The following is a 22,014-nucleotide window of genomic DNA, read 5'->3' as shown; positions in this document are numbered from 1 at the left end:
ACATTGTTGTGACACCACAACCATTATCCATCTTCTGTACTTTTTCATCTTCCCGAAGGGAAACACTATACCCATTAAACAATAACTTTCCATTTCTCCCTCCCCCTAGATCCTAGTAACCTCTATTCTACTTTCTATGAATTTGACTATTCTGGGTAATCTCATATAAGTGGAATCATACACTATTTGTCCTTTTGTGACTGGCTTATTTCACTTAGCGTAGTGTCCTCAGTGTTCATCCATGTTGAAGCATGTGTCAGAATTTCCTTCGTTTTTAAAGCTGAATAATATTCCATTGTATGTATAGACACTATTTTTAATCACCATTTTGTGGTTAAGAAAAACAGGCACAGAGAGATTAAGTAAGTTGCCCAAGTTGCCCCATCTATAAATGGTGGTGGAGGGTTCCAACCCAGGACACTGGCCTGAGAGCCCAGGCTCTTGCACTCTGCCCTCAAGGGGACCAGGCCCTGGAGCCCAGTGTTTTAGGGCCATTTTGGCTATAATGCACGTATATTTAATCAAAGCAAAAAATAAAGAAATAATACTTACCTTTATTGTGTACATTACACTCTATTTTCTATCCTATTTCATTTTTCATATGAGGAAATTGAGGGATGCAGGTCTCAACTGATGGGTGGGTGCGAAATCAGAACTGAAGCGGAGCTCCCCGGGGCTCTGAGAACGCCATGAGAACACATGCTTAGCAGGCCTACCCACCCCCCAACCACCCCAATGATTCAGAGAACGGGGCGAAGGGGGTTCAAAAGGCTGAATTATCTGGTAATATGGCTAGATCTCTCAAAATTAAAAATGACAGAATGCTAAGAGCCAGAAGATCCATTTCTCAAGATTCCATTTCTCAAGCATGTGCCCGAGGAGGAATGAACAAGATGTTCACCACAGCATGTCTTTTTAATAATGAAAAATTAGAAATAACCCAAATGTCTGGCAATAGAGAATGACTACATAAACTATGGCATATCAATCATATGGAATTAATTCCTTGATTTTTATAACAAACACATACATAGTGCTTGCTCTGTCCCAGACACTGTTCTAAGTGCGTCACAGATATTACTTACCTGCTGGGGAGGCAGCAGAGTGCAATAGTTAAGAGCACGGGTCTGGAACCACATTGCTTCAGTTTGAATCTTGGCTTCTCCACTAACTGGCTGTGTGACCTTGGGCAAGTTATTTAACCTCTCTGTACCTTGGTTTCCTCATTTGAAAATTGGGGATAAAAATAATACTTATTATATAGGTACGTTTTGTGGGTTTTTTTATTTCTATGCAATTATATTTGAGGAATATTTTTTTCAGTGAAGGAATGTGGCAGATCCATATTAACTGACCTGGAAAGGTCTAGGAGATACATTTTTGAGTGAGAAAAACACATTGCAGTAGTCCACACACAGAACTTATTTATTTAGAAATACGTGTAAACAGAGAGAAAACGGTCTGGAAGGATTCATATGAGAGTGGTAATAGAGGTGACCTCTCAGATTGGGGGGATAGGGAGTTAAAGGAGTTGATCCTTATCAGTAACACTTTAATTTTTTATAAGGATAATGCATTTCTGTATTACTGCTACCGTTAAAAATTGATATACTGTCAGGGAGGGGAGCTGTGTGCAGCTGGTCTTGAACAATCGATGGCACCAGGACACGGCTGGTTCCTCCTGACCCAGGATGCTGGGCCTCCAGGCCCCTCTCCCAGCAGTTCTGACAGGTTCACAAAGACACAGCTAAGAGGGAAGAGGAGACCACGGGACAGCTGGGAGCAAAGCTGCCCATGGCTGGGGAGAAAACAGAGAGACTTTTAAAAAATATTATTTATAATTGCAACTAATAGGAAAGAGAGATTTTTCATTTGGAGGTGAATCTCTAATGTTCTACATACATCCACCAGGAAAGGAGCAAGGCAGTCCAGCTTCCCAAGGGCTGTGGGGAGAAGGAGGGAGACTAGGGCTGAGGGCCTCAGGGTGAGGTGGCCGTCTAGCCCATGGGGTTGGGGACGCTACCATCAGAGTTGCTAGCCACCTCTCCTATTCCAGGACCTCTCCTGGCCTAGATGTCCCAGCTTTACGTTCCCTCGCCCCACCCCTGGCTCTAGGCTATGGAGTCTGAGGCTCGACTAACTCCTGCCTCCAGCTAACAGTGTAAGCTTGAGCTTCCTTTTAAAAATTTAAAATACTTTTTTATCAGTATTATAAAAATTATGCATGCCAATTTTAGGAAAATTAGAAAATATAGACAAACAAAAGGGGGAGACTAAAAGGCACCCATAATCTTGCACTGAGAGAGAACCACTGTCAACCCTCTGGTGCTCCAGATCTGAGTGTGCGTATGTGTTTTTTTTTTTTTTTTTTTTTTTTTTTTTTGTGAGGAGATCAGCCCTGAGCTAACATCCGCCAATCCTCCTCTTTTTTTTTTTTTTTGCTGAGGAAGACGGCCCTGGGCTAACATCGGTGCCTATCTTCCTCCACTTTATATGGGACGCCGCCACAGCATGGCTTACCAAGCAGTGCGTCAGTGCGCGCCCGGGATCCGAACCAGCGAACCCCGGGCCGCCGCAGCGGAGCGCGCGCACTTAACTGCTTGCGCCACCGGGCCGGCCCCTGTGGTTTTTAAAAGAATAATAGAATAACTCACCATCTGTATTTGTTTAATGTGTGTTCACTTAACAGTGTATGGTGAACATCTTTCTCTAACATCATCGTTCTCTTACAGCATGATTTTTTATGGCTGTATAACATTTCCTACATTGATGTACAAGATGATAAATCCATATTATTGGAATGATTCGGTGCCTCTACTTTTTCACTGTGGAACAATGCTTTGATGAATGTTTTGTAACTTTATCTTTAATCACATCCTTTTTTTTTTTGGATGTGATTAGCCTTGAGCTAATGTCCGTTGCCAATCCTCCTCTTTTTTAGCTCGAGGAAGATTAGCCCTGAGCTAGCATCCCTGCCAATCTTCCTCTATTTTTTTGTATGTGGGATACCTCCACAGCATGGCTGGTGAGTGGAGTTGGTCGGCACCCAGGATCCGAACCTGCGAACCCGGGCCGCCGAAGTGGAGCGTGTGGAACTTGAACCACTCGGCCACAGGACCGGGCCCTTTAATCACATCTTAATCTGTCCTTGGCTAAATTAGAAGTGGGACCGCTATGATCCAGGCCTTTGTTCTGTGCAGTCATGGCCAGGGAACATGAGTTGACCCTTGATGAATATGAATTGCTACAATTATTCCACTCAGCGGTAGACCTTGTTTGAGCATCATGCTCTGTGATGCCTCTGGGCCCAGTGTTAGGGGTGCAGAGATGGCAGCACAGTCAAAAGCACATGCATTTGACCAGCAGTCAACTACAGTGCCTTGCATCTATTTGATGTTGAGGTTGTACAGTAGTCCCAGCAAACTATTTCTCAAATGAATTTCCTCTCCTTTCTTTCAGGGAACACTCATTGGGTGGACCAAAGGCTTCAAGGCCACTGACTGTGAAGGGGAAGATGTAGTGGACATGCTCAGGGAAGCTATCAAGAGGAGAAATGTACGATATGGTGTTGAGGCTCATACCTGATCTTGCCCCTTCTCCCAGGCCCCTCTGCTCTGCCATCCTATATCCAGCCCTGTGACTGGCCTCTGCCCCCCTTGGGCTGATATGCCCCTCCTGAGCCTGTTTGGCTTGTACATTCTACTTACAGTAGAGCTGTTTCCTTTGCAGGAATTTGACCTGGACATAGTTGCAGTCGTGAATGACACAGTGGGAACCATGATGACCTGTGGCTATGAAGATCCTAATTGTGAGATTGGCCTGATTGCAGGTAAGTGGTCAGGCATGTCCCATTGGCCTACCCCCATCTGGTCTTTTGGAGGTTCCCTTTTAACATAGTAAGAGGCAAGGGGGTCATTGTTCCATTACCTAGAGGCTCTGAAGCCGGCTTTGTCCGAGGCAGAGATGAAGTTAAGATTGAGATTCCAGGTGTCCTAATTCCTAAGTCATTACTTAATATCTTTTTCCTTAAGGGTTCTAAGCAAAGGTTGTCCTTTCTGTTGAGGAAGGAGAATAACATAGAAAGAGAAGATTTTCAAATTAAGGCCTTGGGGCAGATTATCCTGAGAGGAAGGAGACCACAGTTGGATCATGTTGGCCTGGGGCTGAGGGAGCTAGATTTTCATGCTGGCTCCAACGTATACCTCCTCTGTTCTCTGACCTCTTCTGGCTGTCAGGGTGCACAGGATGGGGAAGAGTTGGAAAGGAATCTAGGAGAGGATAAGGGAGTGGCCTGAGGTTTGACATAGGCATTTTGGGAATCTTCAGGAGAAGTCTAGCAGTGATTAAGGACAAGGGTGGATTCCAGAGGGATGTCTCTCTCTAAGATGTGAGGGCACAGGTGGGATTTGAACAGGTGGAGCAGGGATAATGGGCATTCCAAGTGACAGGCACAGGTGAAGTAATGACAGAATCTGGGAAAGTTGTTCCAGTTGGTTGTCTGGGCTTCCTGAAGGTGAGTAGTAGATAGAACAAGGAGATGGGGATATACTGAGATGTTTTCAATGCCAGGTAAAAGGTTTCGTCTCACGCTAACTCTGACCCATTCTGTGACCTTGGGCAGGTTACTTATTCTGTCTGGACTTGAGTTTCCTCATCTGTGGGAAAGGTTGGGCTAGACCTAGGAGGGCAAAGAGGTGAGACTGTTTGATTGAATATAATAGTTGACGGGACTGTTGTGTTGAGAATAGTTCTGAGACCAGGTCATGGGCAAAGGAGAAGAGGGTGGCTTACAGATGCCAAGTATTTACCTATCCAAGACTAGATGGTTCTTCATGATCCCTTCCAGCTCTGACTCCTAACTCTATGACTACTTGGAAGCTCACTTTGTATGCCTATAGCTTAACAATAATGATGAGGATGATGATGATCTTATATGATGATGGTGATGATGATGATATCACAAGTACCATTTATTGAATACTATCTATGTGGAGGAAACTTACTAGTGTCATCTCATTTTTTTCTTTTTTTTTTTTTTTTGAGGAAGATCAGCCCTGAGCTAACATCCATGCCAATCCTCCTCTTTTTGCTCAGGAAGACCGGCTCTGGGCTAACAACTATTGCCAATCCTCCTCCTTTTTTTCCCCAAAGCCCCAGCAGATAGTTGTATGTCATAGTTGCACATCCTTCTAGTTGCTATATGTGGGAAGCGGCCCCAGCATGGCTGGAGAAGTGGTGCGTAGGTGCGTGCCCGGGATCTGAACCCCGGGCCGCCAGCAGCGGAAGGCGCACACTTAACCACTAAGCCACGGGGCCGGCCCCTCATTTTTTTCTTTATAGGGCAGGTATTATTTCCTTTCTACAGATGAAGAGATTAGGCCTCTGAAAGATGAGATACTTGTCTATGGTTACCCAGCTATGAGTGTAAAGCTAGAATTCATACCCAGTTGTATCTGGCTTTAAGCCTAAATTCCTATCCACTGCACTCCACTGCCTCTTTAAGACCTTGTGGTGTCTTTTGAAGACTGAAGTCCCTTCATGATTCCTTCTAGGAACAGGCAGCAACCTATGCTACATGGAGGAGATGAGGAATATCGAACAGGTGGAAGGGGACGAAGGGAAGATGTGCATTAACACAGAGTGGGGAGGATTTGGAGATAATGGCTGCATAGATGACATCCGGACCCAATATGACAAGGAGGTGGATGAGGGGTCCTTGAATCCTGGCAAACAGAGGTGAGGAGGCAGATGTGTACATTTATGCAGGTTGTGCAGTATATGACTTTACCAGATCTAGGGGGGGTTCCGTTTTCATGTCATAGACACTATAGCTTTGTATATTTATTACAACTCTCCATCAGGTGTCAGTGAAGTGTCTTATTTGAACAAAAGCAAAATGTAATGATAAGTTTCCAACAAGTAGAAAGAAGGGGTGCCTTTTTCTAATTACCATAAAGTACCATGAGGTCTAGTAGTGGCTTTGGAAGTGAGGCAGAGGCTGTCAAAAAGTCCTTTGACTGTGGGCTGGGTGTTACAGAGCAGGGACATGGTGACTTAGTGGGCCCTATAGGGATGGGCTTCTAGTAGGTCCAGTTTAGAGGTCAACATCCTCAGCCTTTCAAGAGCTGGCTGCCAGGTGGATGACCTCTGTTGTTCTGTGGGTGGAGAAGTGGCCGCAGGTGATGGATATGAGTCTGGTTCTCAACCACAATATCATGTCCCACCATGGGTCACAATCACTTGTGAGGTGTATTCCAATTACTAACCATACTGAAAATAATAAATGATTCTTTAAAAAAAAACAAAGTACATTTTTAATTGCATTCTCATATACCTTCCTGAGTCGGAGAGAAAGGGGTAGATAGAGACAGGCTAGCATGCTGGGAATTGATAATTAACCTGGGCCAATCCATTACAACAGGGGTGGGCAAACTTTTTCTGTAGAGGACCAGATAGTAAATTTTTTACTATCATGCCATATTGTCTTTGTTACAACTAAACTCAGTGTCTTAATATATAAAATAAGATGAAAATATAGATTTATCGTGATGGATGATATCCAAGTGAAGAAGTCAGGCAGATAGGAAAAGTAATGGGACGCCTGGGCCTCAGACACATTGGTAACTGCTGAACTGAGAACATTGTATAGGAGAGCCTTGGGCAAGGCCAAGATGAGCCTTGGGCAAGGCCAAGACAGGCCTTGGTGGTCCCTGTCTTCCTTTGTTATTGGTCTTTGAAGCTGGGAGGCAAATGAGTTATGGTAAGCCCAGCTGAACTAGGGTTTGCTCCAGAAAGAAGGGACCTTATCTCTGAATCCCAAGTTGGGACATCTGAATATCATGACCTCTTCTCAAGGGGCAGGTTCCTTCTGACTTAATTTTGTGTCTAAATCCACTGGAGGCTCATATTTTTGGAGTGAGAGTTTAAGGGGGCAACACATTTGAATTTGCCTTGTAGTCACCATTATTTACTCTGTTTCATGTTGGTTCCTTAGACTGATGAGGTCCTGAATGGTTAAGAGAACACAATTCCAGCACATAAGTCTCAGGCACACTCAGATTTCTATTTGGCTCTGCAGGCAGTGGCAGTCCAGCTCCACATCACTGTTATTAATGCTGTCACACATGCCTGTGCAGAGTGCCTGGCCAGTGCCTGTCTGTTACAAAGCCCCTTTTCCTCTTGTTCCTTCCCTCATGGAGCTCACAGCCTGCTAGAAAGGGGGAAGGGAGCTAACATTTTTTGAGCATCCCTGCTATGTGCAGACAGTTTAAATATATTATCTTGAGGAGCAGAGTCTGTAGTGGAAGAGATTTCTTCAAATACAAAGCCAAGGAGAATCTCCAGTAGAACAGGTTTATAATGCAAAGCCAAAGAGAACTGGCTTTGGGGCCAGGAAAGGGACTCACCTTGCTTAGTGCCTACTGTATAGCAGATGCTTGCCTCCCGACAGTCTTGTGGGATCATTGTTTTGCTTCCGGTTTCGTAGATGATGGCTTACAGTGCTTGCTCAGGTCATGCAGCTAGTATGTGTCAGAGGGAGGACCTGGCTCTGGTCAACATGGCTCCAACGCCTGGCTTTCCCACATCATGCTGTCTTCTGCATTACGTTTCTCTTGGCCTGCTGCCCACTCTGAACCACTCCGATCCAGGCAACTGGCTGATGCCAGTGGTGTGCTTTCCACCTCCCGACCCGTGGTCCTTTCGGGAACCACTCGCCAGTGCTGCTTTTCCTGCTCTCACCAACCTCATCCCTTTTCTCCAAACAGATACGAGAAAATGACCAGTGGGATGTACCTGGGGGAGATCGTGCGGCAGATCCTGATTGACCTGACCAAGCAGGGTCTCCTCTTCCGTGGGCAGATTTCAGAGCGTCTCCGGACCAGAGGCATCTTTGAAACCAAGTTCCTGTCCCAGATTGAAAGGTGACATTTGGTCAAGTTTACCTGCTCGGTGCGAGAGGCCCTGATTGGGATGTGCTGCCGTCACGCCAGGGTCCAGCAGATTTGAGATTTAAAAATAAAAACAGTAAGGGCCTGGCTGGGCCGGGGGTTGCCTCCCGGGGCTACTCCCTGTCTCCAGCTACATCAGCACCACAGCACATAGCTGAGGGACCAGCTGCCTGCCTGAACTGTTATGCAGGAGTTAGCCTAGGCTAAAAAATGATCCTCTTTTGTTCCTGAAAAGATGAAGTATCCATAATATGAAAGAAAAGTCTTTAAAAAAATCACCCATATGCTCATTACTAACTATAGCTGTTTTTATTTTTGCATATTGTATTTCCTTTCAAGTTCTTGAATGTGTATAAACATATTTTTATAATTGCAATCATATTACACATATCATTCTGTATATTGTTTATTCAGTTTGTTCATGGAAATTTTCATTTATAATTCTGGTTTTTATTTTATTTTTTATTATGAAAAGTTTTAAACATATTCAAAAGTAGAGGGAATAGTAAGATGAACCTAATATTTCCATCACCAACAATGATCAATTCATGGCCAAACTGGGTTCCTCTGTATGTCCCCACTTTCCCACCCCCAAACTGGATTAATTGGAAACAAATCCCACATTTTATGTCAGTTCATCCATAAATATTTCAAAATGTATTTCTTTTTTTTTTTTTTAATTTTTTGTTTATTGCAGTAACATTGGTTTATAACATTGTAAAAATTTCAGGTGTACATCATTGTACTTCTATTTCTGCATAGATTACATCATGTTCACCACCAAAATACTAATTACAACCCATCACCACACACATGTACCGAATTATCCCTTTCACCCTCCTCCCTCCCCCCTTCCCCTCTGGTAACCACCAATCCAATCTCTGTCCCTATGTGTTTGTTTATTGTTGTTATTATCTACTACTTAATGAAGGAAATCATACGGTATTTGACCTTCTCCCTCTGACTTATTTCACTTTGCATTATACCCTCAATGTCCATCCATGATGTCACAAATGGCTGGATTTCATCGTTTCTTATGGCTGAGTAGTATTCCATTGTGTATATATACCACATCTTCTTTATCCATTCGTCCCTTGATGGGCACTTAGGTTGCCAAAATGTATTTCTGAACATGAGTTCTCAAAAAAATAACATAACCACATTGCCTTACCATCACCACACCTGAAATAGCTAATGATAAACTTTAATCTCATAAAATATCCTGTCACTGTTCCTGTTTCCCAAATTGCCTAAAAATAATGGTTTTTACAATTCATTTGTTTGCATCAGTATCCAAATAAGATTCATACAGTGCATTTGGTTGATATGTTTTTAAAATCCCTTTTAATCTATAGACTTCCCCTCCCTCTCTTGTTTCCCCTTGTAATGTATTTGATGAAGAAACTATCATTTTATCCTGTGAGTTTCCTATGTTCTAGATTTTGCTGATGCAGCATTTAGCATTTTCCTCTGTCCCTTGTATTTCCTGCGAACTCATAGTATACCCGGGTGTGTGGTTAGATTCAGTGTTGAATTCTGGACAAGAATATTTCATAGGCGGCATTGAGTTGTCTTCTTTCTCTCTATGATGTTAGCAGTCACTGATGCTCATTGCCCAGATCTATGATTTCACTAGAGATTGTAAAATGATGATAATTCAGTGCTATCACTCCTTCTGCATTTATTAGCTAGAATACTTCTTGAAAGAGAAACTTCCCCGTATCAACTCTTTGGTGTAATTATCATTTTAAATGGCTGTGTAATGTTATATTATGTTGCTATACTATAATTTACTAAACTTTCCCTTTAGTATAGGATGTCTAGCTTATAATTTATGGATTTCTGCAATTCTGAGTAACACCATAATTATTCTTTTTGTACACATAGACATTTGCATCTCATAAATTATTTCCCTAGGAGTAGAAGCATTTGGTTAAAAGAAGCATTTCTCTATGGACACACTTTTAAAAAGGTAGTCCAGTTTCCACCACCACCAGTTATGTACAAGTACGTCTGTTTCACTGCTTTTCGTAGCAGTGCTGGATGTTATCAGAGGCTTCATGTTTGGAATTTCTCTCAATTTGCCTTCATTCATTTAATTCTCCTGGTCTTTATGGCCAGATGCCAGCAAGCCAAAAATACTTTGGGAAGAAAAGAAACTGTTTATAAATGAAAGTAGTACTCACGGAGGGAAATCAGATGGACTGTTGCAGACGCGCTCTCACTGTCTAAGGAGATGGTGGTAGGAGCAGCGGCAGCAGCAATTTTGTGTTTTGAAGTGTTGATTAGCAGATGTTTGGCGTCCTTCTTTAGTCTGGTCTTCAACCCATCAGATTCAAAAGCGCAAGTTAAAAGTCATCACCTTTGGTGACCAGAGGGATCCTCTTTTGCTGTGGGGGAAAATAGTTTCTCCCTCATGTGCAAGAGATAAGCAGATTGACTTATCATTGCCTTGGTTTTTTTTGGCCTGAATACAGAGAAAGTTGTTCCTGGACAAGAGCAAGTCGGCAGGACCTCGATGCCTCCAGGAATATTTGCTTCTGCCACACAAAATGTGCCTGCTTTGGATGCTTTGATTTCTATAGGCGTTTTTTTTTTCCCCCCAAATTTCATGGAATAAAATGAAAATCATATCCATCTAGCACCAATTGGAAGATAGTAGGTGCTATGCTGACTGTGGCCCATTTCAAAGCATGTTGTTGGTTGAGTGGGCCAGTGATTGTCAGGGGAAGAATCCTGGGTTTACCGTCTCAGAGCCCAAGTTTAAGATTCATCTCTACCACTTCCCTTATTTGTGCTGTGTGACCTGAGGCAGGTTGCTTTACCTCTCTGGACCCCACTTTACTTCTGTATAGGATCAATAATTGCTCTGCTGCTTAACCCCAAGGATTGCTCTGAGGATCGATTAAGGGAATATTTGTGAAAGAACTAGGTAAACTGTGAAGGGTTAGACCGTGGAGGGAATTTCAGGTTTTATTTTTATACATACTAGAAAAACCCACCTTTTTTCTTCCTATACAAATATTACTCATTTATAAGCAAAAGGAAGAAATAAAAATTATTGGTAATCCTACCAGCATCTGAATAGATTTCCTTCTGCTCTTTTTTTCTGTGCAGGGGCAAACATTTGAAAAACAAACCAAGATCATATGGCACATACTATTTTATAAGCTATTTTTTCACTTAGTATGTCATGAACATTTTCCGTAGCATTAAATGTTCTCATGCAAACTCATCTTTAAGGTCTACAAAGAATTCCATTGTCTGGCTACACCACCACTTCTCTGCCGAACCTACTATATGGCCATACGGGTTGTTTCTCAGTTGTTCCCTCTTGATAACACTCTTCTTCCTTAAGTACACTAGTCCCCCCTTATCCACAGTTTCACTTTCCGTAGGTTCATTTACCTGCAATCAACTGCATATTAAATGGAAAATTCCAGAAATAAACAATTCATACGTTTTAAATTGCGCGCCGTTCTGAGTAGCGTGGTGAAATCTTGTGCAGTCTTGCTCCACCTGCCCTGGACGTGAATCATCCCTCTGTCCAGCATATCCATACTGCACACACTACCTGCCCATTAGTCATTTAGTAGCTGTCTGGGTTATCAGACCGACTGTCGTGGTATCACAGTGCTTGTGTTCAAGTAACCCTTATTTTACTTAATAATGGCCCCAAAGTGCAAATTAGTGACGGTGGCAATTCAAATATACCAGAGAGAAGACGTAAAGTGCTTCCTTTAAGTGAAAAAGTGGATGTTCTCGACTTAATAAGGAAAGAAAAAAATCCCATGTTGAGGTTGCTAAGATCTATGGCGACTTTTATTACGGTATATTGTTATAGTTGTTCTATGTTATTATTAGTTATTGTTGTTAATCTCTTATTGTGCCTAATTTGTAAATTAAACTTTATCATAGGTATATATGTATAGGAAAAAACATAGTATATATAGGGTTTGGTACTATCTATGGTTTCAGGCATCCACTGAGGGTCTTGGAACGTATGCCCCACAGATAAGGGGGGACTACTCTATTAGCTGAGACACTCAAGGATATAACTTCACATTGTTTAGCTTGGGAGTCAGAACTCTGTAAGTTCACTGTGAGATAATTAGGGTCCAGACTCGAGACTAGTGTGTATCCACAATGGGTGCTTCTCTGCATGTGCTTATGGTCCTAATGGGTTCCCATTCACTCTGATGCTGATTGTACGTTGTATATGCACTTATTCACTTGCTCATTGAAAGTATGCAGCCCTATGCTAGCTACTATTGAGAATACGGTCTTATGCTCAAAGAGCTTGTGGTCTAGTTGGGAAGAGAAAGTAGAGAATCAGAAAAAGCTAAATAGAAGGAAAGTTGGCCTCCAATGGAATAGGGTCAGAGTACTGGAGCTGGTGGAGCTGGTGTGCTCAATGAGAGAGGCTAGACCTGGTGTGAGAAGGCGTGTGTGTGAATCTCTGCTCTCTACTGTCTGTGGTCGTCTCGAGCACTCTGAACCTCAGATTCCTCTTCTGAAAAACAGGTACCTGGTGTGTTAGTTGCTGAATCTAATGATAGCTCCTAGTGGGATAATAGGTTTGGATATGCCTAACAGTAGAGGTGCTCACACTTTATTTTTTAAAGATGATGGGACTTCCTGGGGGTGGCAGACCTTCTGGAGCCTCAGGTTCTAAGGTGTTCTGTTCCAACTTAGCCATTGCCCGGATCATTTTCTCCTCCCTCCTGCTAGGGCGTCTAGGGATGAGGGGGCTGTGAGCCACGTGGAGCAGGTGCCAGAGCCCCAAGAAGCAGATCCTGACATCCTGCTGTGCTTGCCTACAGCGACCGGCTGGCCCTCCTCCAGGTCAGGAGGATCCTGCAGCAGCTCGGCCTGGACAGCACATGTGAGGACAGCATCGTGGTGAAGGAGGTGTGCGGAGCTGTGTCCCAGCGGGCGGCGCAGCTCTGTGGCGCTGGCCTGGCTGCCATCGTAGAGAAAAGGAGGGAAGACCAGGGGCTTGAGCACATGAGGATCACCGTGGGCGTGGACGGCACCCTGTACAAGCTGCATCCGCAGTGAGTGCCCCAGAAAGGTGGACGTGGGAGGGTGCTGTGTGGACCCGGTTGAATATAACAGGCAAGGTGTGAGCCCTGGGGGATCTGCTTCTGAGAGGTATGATGTGGGAGTGTTAGCCATCTTCTCTGAACCCCAGTCTCCTCATCCATAAAAGGTGGGCAGTAATAATCTCTATCTCATAGGGCTGTATGAGGGTTAAGTGGGTTAATACATGCAAAGTGCTTTACACAGTGCTCAACAAATACAGGTGATTATTATGAACATATTCCCACCCCACCTCAAAAGGGAGGGGACTAATGAGAACTGAAGATTTTGCACAACATAGAGTGTTTGTCAAGTATGAGCTGGTTATAATTTTCTTAGTTCAGAGTCAGTGGACAGAAGAATTAAGAGCCCTGTCAGGCAATGTGAGTTTGAATCCTGGCTCCACCACTTAGAAGCTGGGAGGCGTAGGGCCGGTTTCTTACCCTCTTTGAGCCTCAGTTCTTTATCTGTAAAATGAGCGCAAAAATTGTACCTACCTCCTAGGTAGTTGTGAGGATTAAGTTAAATAGCGTCTGTAGAATGCGTGGCACATCACAAAAACTTCAACGATGAAAGCTATTATTTTTATTTAATGTTTTACATTTTGTTTTGGTGAAGAGGAAAAGTATTAACAAACTTATACAAATTTCCAATCATGCTGAAATGTATCCATGAGCATATTATTATTGTAATCCTTGATCCTTAGCTTTTCCTATGCTGCTAACTAATATCCAAAATAACTGACTGGTGTCTTTTCTCTTGGTTTTCCCCTTGGGATCACATATTTTTAGCGTGGTTGCTGCAAGCCTCTTCCTTGAACCAAGACTTGACTAAGGGACAAAAACCGCACGATCAGGTGCAGACAAAGGATTTGATAAAATCCAACACCTTTCATGATAAAAGGCATGAGGGGATCAACAAACTAGGCATCAGAGAACTTCCTCAACCTAATAAAGAGCATCTCTGAAAAACCCACAGCTGACATCATACTTACTGGTGAAAGACTGGATGCTTTTCCCTTAAGATCAGGAGCAAGACAAGGATGCCCCCTCTCACCCCTGCTATTTTAACACTGCATTGCTTCTAGCACTGCCTCCAGATGGTCATGTGGTTTTTGCTTCTCAGTCAAATCTTCATTTAAGGGACAGGCTTATAGGAACCAGACCAAAAATATGTGACCTCAAGGGAAAAATCAAGGGTGAGTCTAGCCAGGGCAGTTGGGTAAGAAAAAGAAATAAAAGGCATCCATATTGGAAAGGCAAAAGTAAAACTATCTTTGTTTGCAGATCACATGATTTTGTATATAGAAAATCCTAAGGAATCCATGAAAAACTATTAGAAATAATAAACAAGTTCAGCAAGGTTTCAGGATACAAGACCAATATACAAAAATCAGTTGCGTTTCTATGTATTAGCAATGACTAATCTGAGAATGAAATTAGGAAAACAATTCCGTTTACAACAGTATCAAAAACAATAAAATATTTAGTAATAAATTTAACAAAAGAAGTGCAAGACTTGTACATTGAAAACTACAAAACATCGTCGAAAGAAATTAAAGAAGACCTAAATAGATGGAAAGATATCCTGTGTTAATGGATCGGAAGACTTAATATTGTTAAGATAGCGATACTTCCCAAATTGACCTTCAGAGTCAACACAATCACTGTCAAAATCCCGCAGACTTCTTTGCAGAAATCGACAAGTTGATCATCCATAAAGTTCATTTGGAAATGCAAGGAATTCAGAATAATCAAAACAATCTTCAAAGAAGAACAAAGTTGGAGAATTCACACGTCTCTATTTCAAAACTTACTATAAAGCTATGATAATCAAGACAGTGTGGTACTGACGTAAGGATAAACATAGAGATCATTGGAATAGAACTGAGTCCAGAAATAAACCCACATGTTTATGGTCAATTGCTTTTCAACAAGGATGCCAAGACCACTCAACGGAGGAAAGAATATTCTTTTCAACAAATGGTGTGACAACTGATGTCCACATGTGAAAAAATGGAGTTGGACTCCTACCTCATATCCATGTACAAAAATTAACTCAAAATGGATCAAAGACCTGAATTTAAGAGCTAAAACTATAAACTCTTAAAAGAAAACATAGGTGTAAATTTTTGTGACTTTGGATTAGGCAATGATTTCTTAAATACGACATCAAAAGCATATGTAACAAAAGGAAAAATATGTAAATTGGACTTCATCAAAATTAAAAACTTTTGTGCTTCAAAGGACACCATAAGAAAATAAAAAGACAGAAGGGGAGAAAATATTTACAAATCATATATCTTAGGAGGGACTTATATCTAGAATATATAAAGAACTCTTACAGCTCAAGAATAAAAAGACAAGTAACCTAATTAACAAATGGGCAAAGGGTGTAAACAGACCTCTCTCCAAAGAAGATCTGCAAATGGCCAATGAGCACATGAAAAGATGCTCAATATCGTTAGTCACTAGGGAAGTGCAAATCAAAACCATGAGATACCATTTCACACCCACTAGAATGGCTATAATAAAAAAGACTGACAGTAACAAGTGTTGATGAAGATGTGACAAAATTGGAGCCCTGATATATTGCTGATGGGAAACAGTCGGGCAGTTCCTAAAAAAGATAAACATAAAGTTATGATATGACGCAGCAGTTCCATTCCTAGGTGTACCCAAGAGAATTGAAAACGTGTTCACCTGAAAACTTGTTGGATGTTCATAGCAGCATTATTCATGATAGCCAAAAGGGAAAACAACCCAAATATCCAGCTGATGAATGGATAAACAAAATGTGGTGTGTCCATACAATGGAATATTACTCATAAAAAGGAATGAAGTACCAATACATGCTACAACTTTGACAAACCTTGAAAAATATCATGTTAATGTGAAAGAAGCCAGACACAAAAGGCCATATACTATGTGTATGATTCCATTATATGAAATGTCCAGAATAGGCAAATCTATAGAGATAGAAAGTAGATTAGTGATTATTGGGACTCCTGGGGGTTGGTGTAAATGGGGAGTTATTATTAATGGGTATAGGGTTTCTTTTTAGAATGATGAAAATGTTCTGGGATTAGATAGTGGTGATGGTTGCACAACTTTGTGAATGCAGTAAAAACCACTGAATTGTACACTTTAAAAAAACTTAGGAAAAAAAGACTTTGATCCGTGACTGCCAAGCCATTTTCTCCTTTCTCCAGAAAGTCTGGGGCTAACCAACCTATATGTGCCTCCAGTAAGACCTCAAACCTTCTCTTCCACTTAACCAGTAGGGCCCCAGGGAGCTTCAGTGGTTGGCCAGAGTCACCCACTGGCTGCGTGTTAGAGTTGGGTTCAGAACCTGTTCTGGCATGCTCGCCCTCAGAGATGACCACCATCAATACAATTCACAGTAATCCAGGATCCCGGGACCTAAGGCCTAGATGCCCAGGCCTCTGGTAAACACACTTAGACTCCAGAGACTGGCATGGTAACTGACTCCCAAGATGTCCATTCAAATAGATTTAATATTTCAAAAGATAGATGAGAAAGGCCAAGTATCACTGTGATTAAGACTGTGTGTTTTGGGCCGGCCCGGCGGCTTAGAGGTTAAGTGCACGCGCTCCGCTACTGGCGGCCCGGGGTTCGGATCCGGGTGCGCACTGACACACCGCTTCTCCGGCCATGCTGAGGCTGTGTCCCACATACAGCAACTAGAAGGATGTGCAGCTATGACATACAACTATCTACTGGGGCTTTGGGGGGAAAAAAAAAAAAAGACTGTGTGTTTTGGGGGAAAATTAATGGAGGGAGGGGTAGAAGAATGGATGGGTGGAGAAGGTAAATAGGGCAAAATTTTAACTTTTGTTGAATCTAGCAAGAAGGTGTATAGGTGTTCACTGAACTATTCTTTCAACTTACCTCTAAGTTTGAAAAATTTCAAAATAAAAATTTGGGGAAAATTTGAACAATAAAAAAGATAGGATTTGGAAGAAGGCCTGGTTCAAATCCTAATAAACTTACTAGTTGTACAAACTTGCACAAGTTTCTTAACTTTTGAGCATCAATTTATGTAGTAAAGATAATAATTGTTTTCAAACTATTATTTATTACACTTTGACATTCTGTAAGTAAAACATCTAGAATAGTCTCTGGCATTAGTAGTTGCTCAATAAAAGATAAAATTAAAAGAGTTATATAAGAAGCTGTTCTAGAGCCTTGAGAACGAAGCTGGAGGGAACAAACTAGATTGGAATTATTCATAAACATGTTGATTCTTTTTTTTTTTTTGGTGAGGAAGATCAGCCCTGAGCTAACATCCATGCCAATCCTCCTCTTTTTGTTGAGGAAGACTGGCCCTGGGCTAACATCCGTGCCCATCTTCCTCCACTTTATATGGGATGCTGCCACAGCGTGGCCTGACAAGCGGTGCCTCGGTGTGCGCCCAGGATCCGAACCCCAGGCCACCAGCAGCGGAGCGCATGCACTTAACCCCTACACCACGGGGCCAGCCCTATAAATATGTTGATTCTATATGTAAAAGCTGATGATGTTTCTCTCTTTTTTGTAGCTTTTCTCGGCTATTGCAGGAAACTGTGAAAGAACTAGCTCCTCGATGTGATGTGACCTTCATGTTGTCAGAAGATGGGAGTGGAAAGGGAGCAGCTCTGATTACTGCTGTGGCCAAAAGGTTACAGCAGGCAGGGAAGAACTAGGAGTCCCTCGAGGTTGGGCTTGATGCTCCTTGGATACTGACCAGCCCTTCCTCTGGCAGATGAGTTGGTCAGGGACCAACAAGCAAGCTTCTGGCTGACTTCACCTTCTGGATGGCTGAAAGAGAACCCCAGGTTCTCGGGTACTCTTAGCATTTTGTTACTGGTTTTCAAGGGCATTAAATGACATCTTTATTTGGCGTATTGGGGCCAACTTGTAAAATCAAAGCGTCAGACCCAAGAGATCCCCTTTCAGCAAATTTTTCTGTTGAGGCCTGAGCTGTTAGCTCTCTATGGCTTTGGGTTCCGTGGCTGCTGGACTGGGAAACATATACACGATCTGCCCACGTGACCTGGCTGGCTGAGTTCCCCACTGGGATGCTTCAGCTGTAGCTTGTAGTAGATTGGGCCCTCTACTGTGGATGAACATTTGAGAGGGATAGGGACTCATGTAATAAACTGGAGATCTAATCTAACTTGACCTTAACTTGTGTGTTGACTTCAAATGTGAAGAGAGAACAAAGACTTTGGAGTATTCAGCTCCAGGATGAAGAGGAGTTGATTGCCAGGGAGCCCTGTAGGACTCTTTTCATGCCTAAAGTGAGTCATGTCAGGACCCTGTAGGGTTTTGTTTCTCAATATGCTTGTGTCATGGGGAAGGGTGCCGTGTGGGGCACCTATTTTTCATTTTACATGTGGTTTGTGTTGCTGCTGTTGATAGTTGTTTTAAGGACTGTTAGGTATATGAAATCCAGTAAATGAATAAAAAATATTTGATTTCCTGAGAATCTTTCCACAAGGTATTAATATTTCATCTGGGAAGGTCACTTGGCAACTTCATGTTCTGCTGGTGGAATAAGGGACATGTAGAGTTAGAAGTTGCTGAGAGCATCTCTTCTTCCTTCCAACAGGGGGAAATATAGGGAATACCTTCTACAATATCTTTAACAGATTATTCAATTTCATTTGAATGCATGCTTTGTGGATTGGGCATTTACCACATGATCCTACAGCCCTTGCTTTTGAACAGCTGGAGTTGACAGGAAGTCCTTTGGACCTTCAACTGACCTTGGCCTCCCTGGAACTCGGCCCCTCCCACATGCCCCATTAGTTTCCACTCTACCTTCCAGAACTAAGTGAAATTGGCCTGTCGCTAACCATTTCTTCAGTGAACATCCTCTCTCTTTCTCTCTTTCTTCATCCCTCCCCTTTATCTGAACCACCTGTGACTTCCCAGCTTGTCACAGAGTTATCTGTATGCCTTTCTCATCTGGCCTAGTAGATTGTAAGCTCTTTGTTAGACACGTTTTTGTATTGCCCCAGTGAACCCAGCTTTGTGCCGTTCTTATCAGATACTTATTAGATGGAGGCATAATTGAAAAATAAAGTTTTCTAAGAAATTTTCCTTGGAAAAAGTGGAGACCATTATCATGGGAAACCAACTGAAAATAATATTCCAGATCATCCAGGTTGATTTTATTTTGATTTATATACTTAATTCCTAGTGCTAATTGTCACCATTTGCTGAATCAGGACATTCAGACAGACAGAATGGAGGAGGCTGGAGGAGGGTAAGAGAGGCCAGCCGGGGCTGGGGACAGATGAGGGAGCTGAGGGTCCTTGCGAAATGTTTTTTCATACGTTCAGTAAACATGTATGGAAATACTGCTGTGGGCGGGTCCTAGATTTACCAAAATGAACTTTTTTGTATTTTAAGGACATATCTCTCTGGGGAGATGTTGTATGGATTTATTAAATTTATCTCTTTGTATTTTGCTGTTGTGGCTCTATGGGGAAATGTTTTACTTTACCAGATTTTGTCTTAGTTAATCCCAAACCTTGTTGCCCTTGTTTTCTTTCCCCAGTTCTCCCATTCCTTAGTAAGATGCCCCCAGCTCCCAGTCCCTCTCTCCCCTTGTTCTATTGGGAGTCTCTTCCTTTGCCATTCTGCCTGGACAGATGATGGGGCCCAGAGGCTCAGGTAGTTGTACCACCAAGTTCTCCCACGAGCTGGTCTCTCAGTATGTGTTTGGCAGGTTTGAAGATGTCACCCAACCTACTTGTCTCCTAGCTCTGGTCTTTTACGAGAAAAAGAAGCCCTGAGGTATCTAGGCAACGTTGTACATTCTAACTGATTGATAGCATCATAGAATCCTTGAAGCAGATTGGAACTGCAGAGAGGGCAGACATACATCTTGCTGTCTTTGGACAGGCCAGCCCCTGAAACACCTGGGGCAATGGAGGGCTAACTTTTTCTCCGAGTTTACTAGGGAAGACCAGCAACCGCACAACAAGGTAAACTGTCCTCATGCAGACCCCACAGGCTTTTCCTCTTAGGAAGAGCATCTTCATCTACATTTTCTAGTCCTGTGGTTACTTTTGCCCGGTAATCTTTTGGCTAGAAAGAGCTGATGAATATAGATTTAAGAACTATGTTTTCCCCATGACTCTCCAGAACAAGTGACCTCATTCCCATTTGTCTTCAGAAATCTTGTTTTCTCTTCTTCCCATTAGCTGAAATGGGCATTGTAAGAGAATAAGGACTTTGTCTCATTTTTCCTGTTGTCCCCAGAGCCTACCACAGTGGCTGGCATTGAGTAGCCGTTGGACAATTCTCTAAATGAATGAATGAATGAATGTTCAAACAAGCACGTGAATGAATTATTGCTCTCAAACTCTCTCCATTCTTCTGCCTCACCCAATGGGACTTGAGCCTTATACACAGTAGATACTCTATTCAATGAATGCCAAACACTGTTCTAGGCACTGAGGACCTCAAGAAATATAAGATACCATTTCTGCTCTGTAAGAACTCACGGGCCAGCAAGGAAGGAAAGACATATAAATATCTTCAATACAATATAGTAAACAGGAACAGGGTGAAGACACAATTCCTCACCATGTCCTGCATCCTTTAGTTCAGGAACTCATGGTCTGTGTGTATATGTGTGTGCATGTGTGTGCACGTGTGTGTGTATGTGCACCATAAACCCCTTTGGCAATCATATGGAACCTAAGGATCCTTCCCCAGAATAATGTTTTTAAATGCATAAAATACATAGGATTACAAAGGAAACCAATGGTATTGAATTACAGTTATTACAATATTAAAGTGGTGATATGGTAATATATGTGCTTATTTATTTATTTATGCACTCTATAACAAGATCCAGTGGGAACCTAAGGACAATCATAATTTTGAAGTCCTGATAAGTATAAACAGTTTTTTGAGACATTTGCAACAACAGCACAGATATGAAAATGTCTGATTTCTACTGGAGACACAGTCACCAGTGCTGCTAAGCCTACTCTGGCTTTTTGCCCACATTCGTAATGGAAGGAAATGCTAAATTTCAATTAGAAATGATTGAAAATAAAGTTGCAACTTTTTCCCAAAGAAGTTTATAGACTACCCCCTTTGGGGGTCCCCTCCTTGGGACCCAGGTTAATAGTTCTCAGTTGAAATGTCCTAATAGATCTGGCAGTTATCTAGGGATAGCATCTTAGATGGCAGAGAGACAGTGTGGTTTGGACTCAGGAGAACTGGGCATGCGATTTAACCTTCCTGAGCTTCAACTGCCTCGTGTGAGAAAGGAGAATAATATAACAGCCTAACAAGGTTATGTGAACCACACAAGCTAAATATGTGGACATGTGGGTAAGCTATAAGCCACTTGTACATATGTGAGGTGGTTGTGTTATGGTTGTTGCTGTTGTTAGGGGGCCCATCTTGCCATTGGTATGATCAACTTGAACATTGATGTTAAGATCCTTCCAAGCCTATTGCCCAGACATGTGGATGGCTAATGAATGGCATTTTGGGGAAATACATTTCTCACACCCACTTCCTTCCACCCCACTGTATTGATATTTTCTCTCTTGCTGTTTCACAGTTGAAACTCTTGGTGAACCGTATTTTATTAGAGGAAGGAGGGGACTTGAGAGAAGTTGGATAATAATAGAGGGATCTGGTAGCTCGCATCTGGGGTGAACTAAGAGGGACAATTAGAGTAGAAGAGTTGGATTCTTTTTTGGTCCAGCCAGGGAAAGAATGAAGCTGGGGAGAAAGCGAAAATACTAAACATCTTCTAGTTTTTTTTTCTTTTTTAGTATGAGAAGGAAAGCGAGATAGGGTGAAAGGTAGGTCATTGACAATTTAGGGACTCAGAATGGCTTAGTGGATTGGCCTAAAGAGCAGGGATGCACTAACACCACAAGGGACGATTCCCTTCATAGTCTGGGTCAAGGGTGCCATTCACTTCATAGTCTATAGATGGCCCA

General features: G+C 42.4%; 1 protein-coding gene across 3 annotated transcripts in view; it reads left to right on the top strand.

Annotated features, from left to right (window-relative positions):
• Positions 1-18,521, top strand: part of HKDC1 (hexokinase domain containing 1) — a 47,442-nt gene extending 28,921 nt beyond the window's left edge. For 2 of the 3 annotated variants that reach the window (XM_058543292.1, XM_058543294.1), the window contains 6 exons: positions 3,460-3,555; positions 3,730-3,829; positions 5,553-5,736; positions 7,767-7,922; positions 12,773-13,006; positions 17,592-18,521. In XM_058543292.1, coding sequence (XP_058399275.1) covers positions 3,460-3,555; positions 3,730-3,829; positions 5,553-5,736; positions 7,767-7,922; positions 12,773-13,006; positions 17,592-17,736 — 915 coding nt within the window. In that variant the 3' untranslated portion in view covers positions 17,737-18,521. The remainder of the gene's footprint in view (positions 1-3,459; positions 3,556-3,729; positions 3,830-5,552; positions 5,737-7,766; positions 7,923-12,772; positions 13,007-17,591) is intronic. The other variant, XM_058543293.1, reaches the window with a different exon arrangement.
• Positions 18,522-22,014: the final 3,493 nt, after the last annotated feature.

This window comes from Diceros bicornis, chromosome 6 (genome assembly GCF_020826845.1).
Source record: "Diceros bicornis minor isolate mBicDic1 chromosome 6, mDicBic1.mat.cur, whole genome shotgun sequence".
Lineage (NCBI taxonomy): Eukaryota > Metazoa > Chordata > Mammalia > Perissodactyla > Rhinocerotidae > Diceros > Diceros bicornis.
The sequence above is the reverse complement of the archived record's forward strand: the minus strand, read 5'-3'. Positions and strand labels throughout refer to the sequence as shown.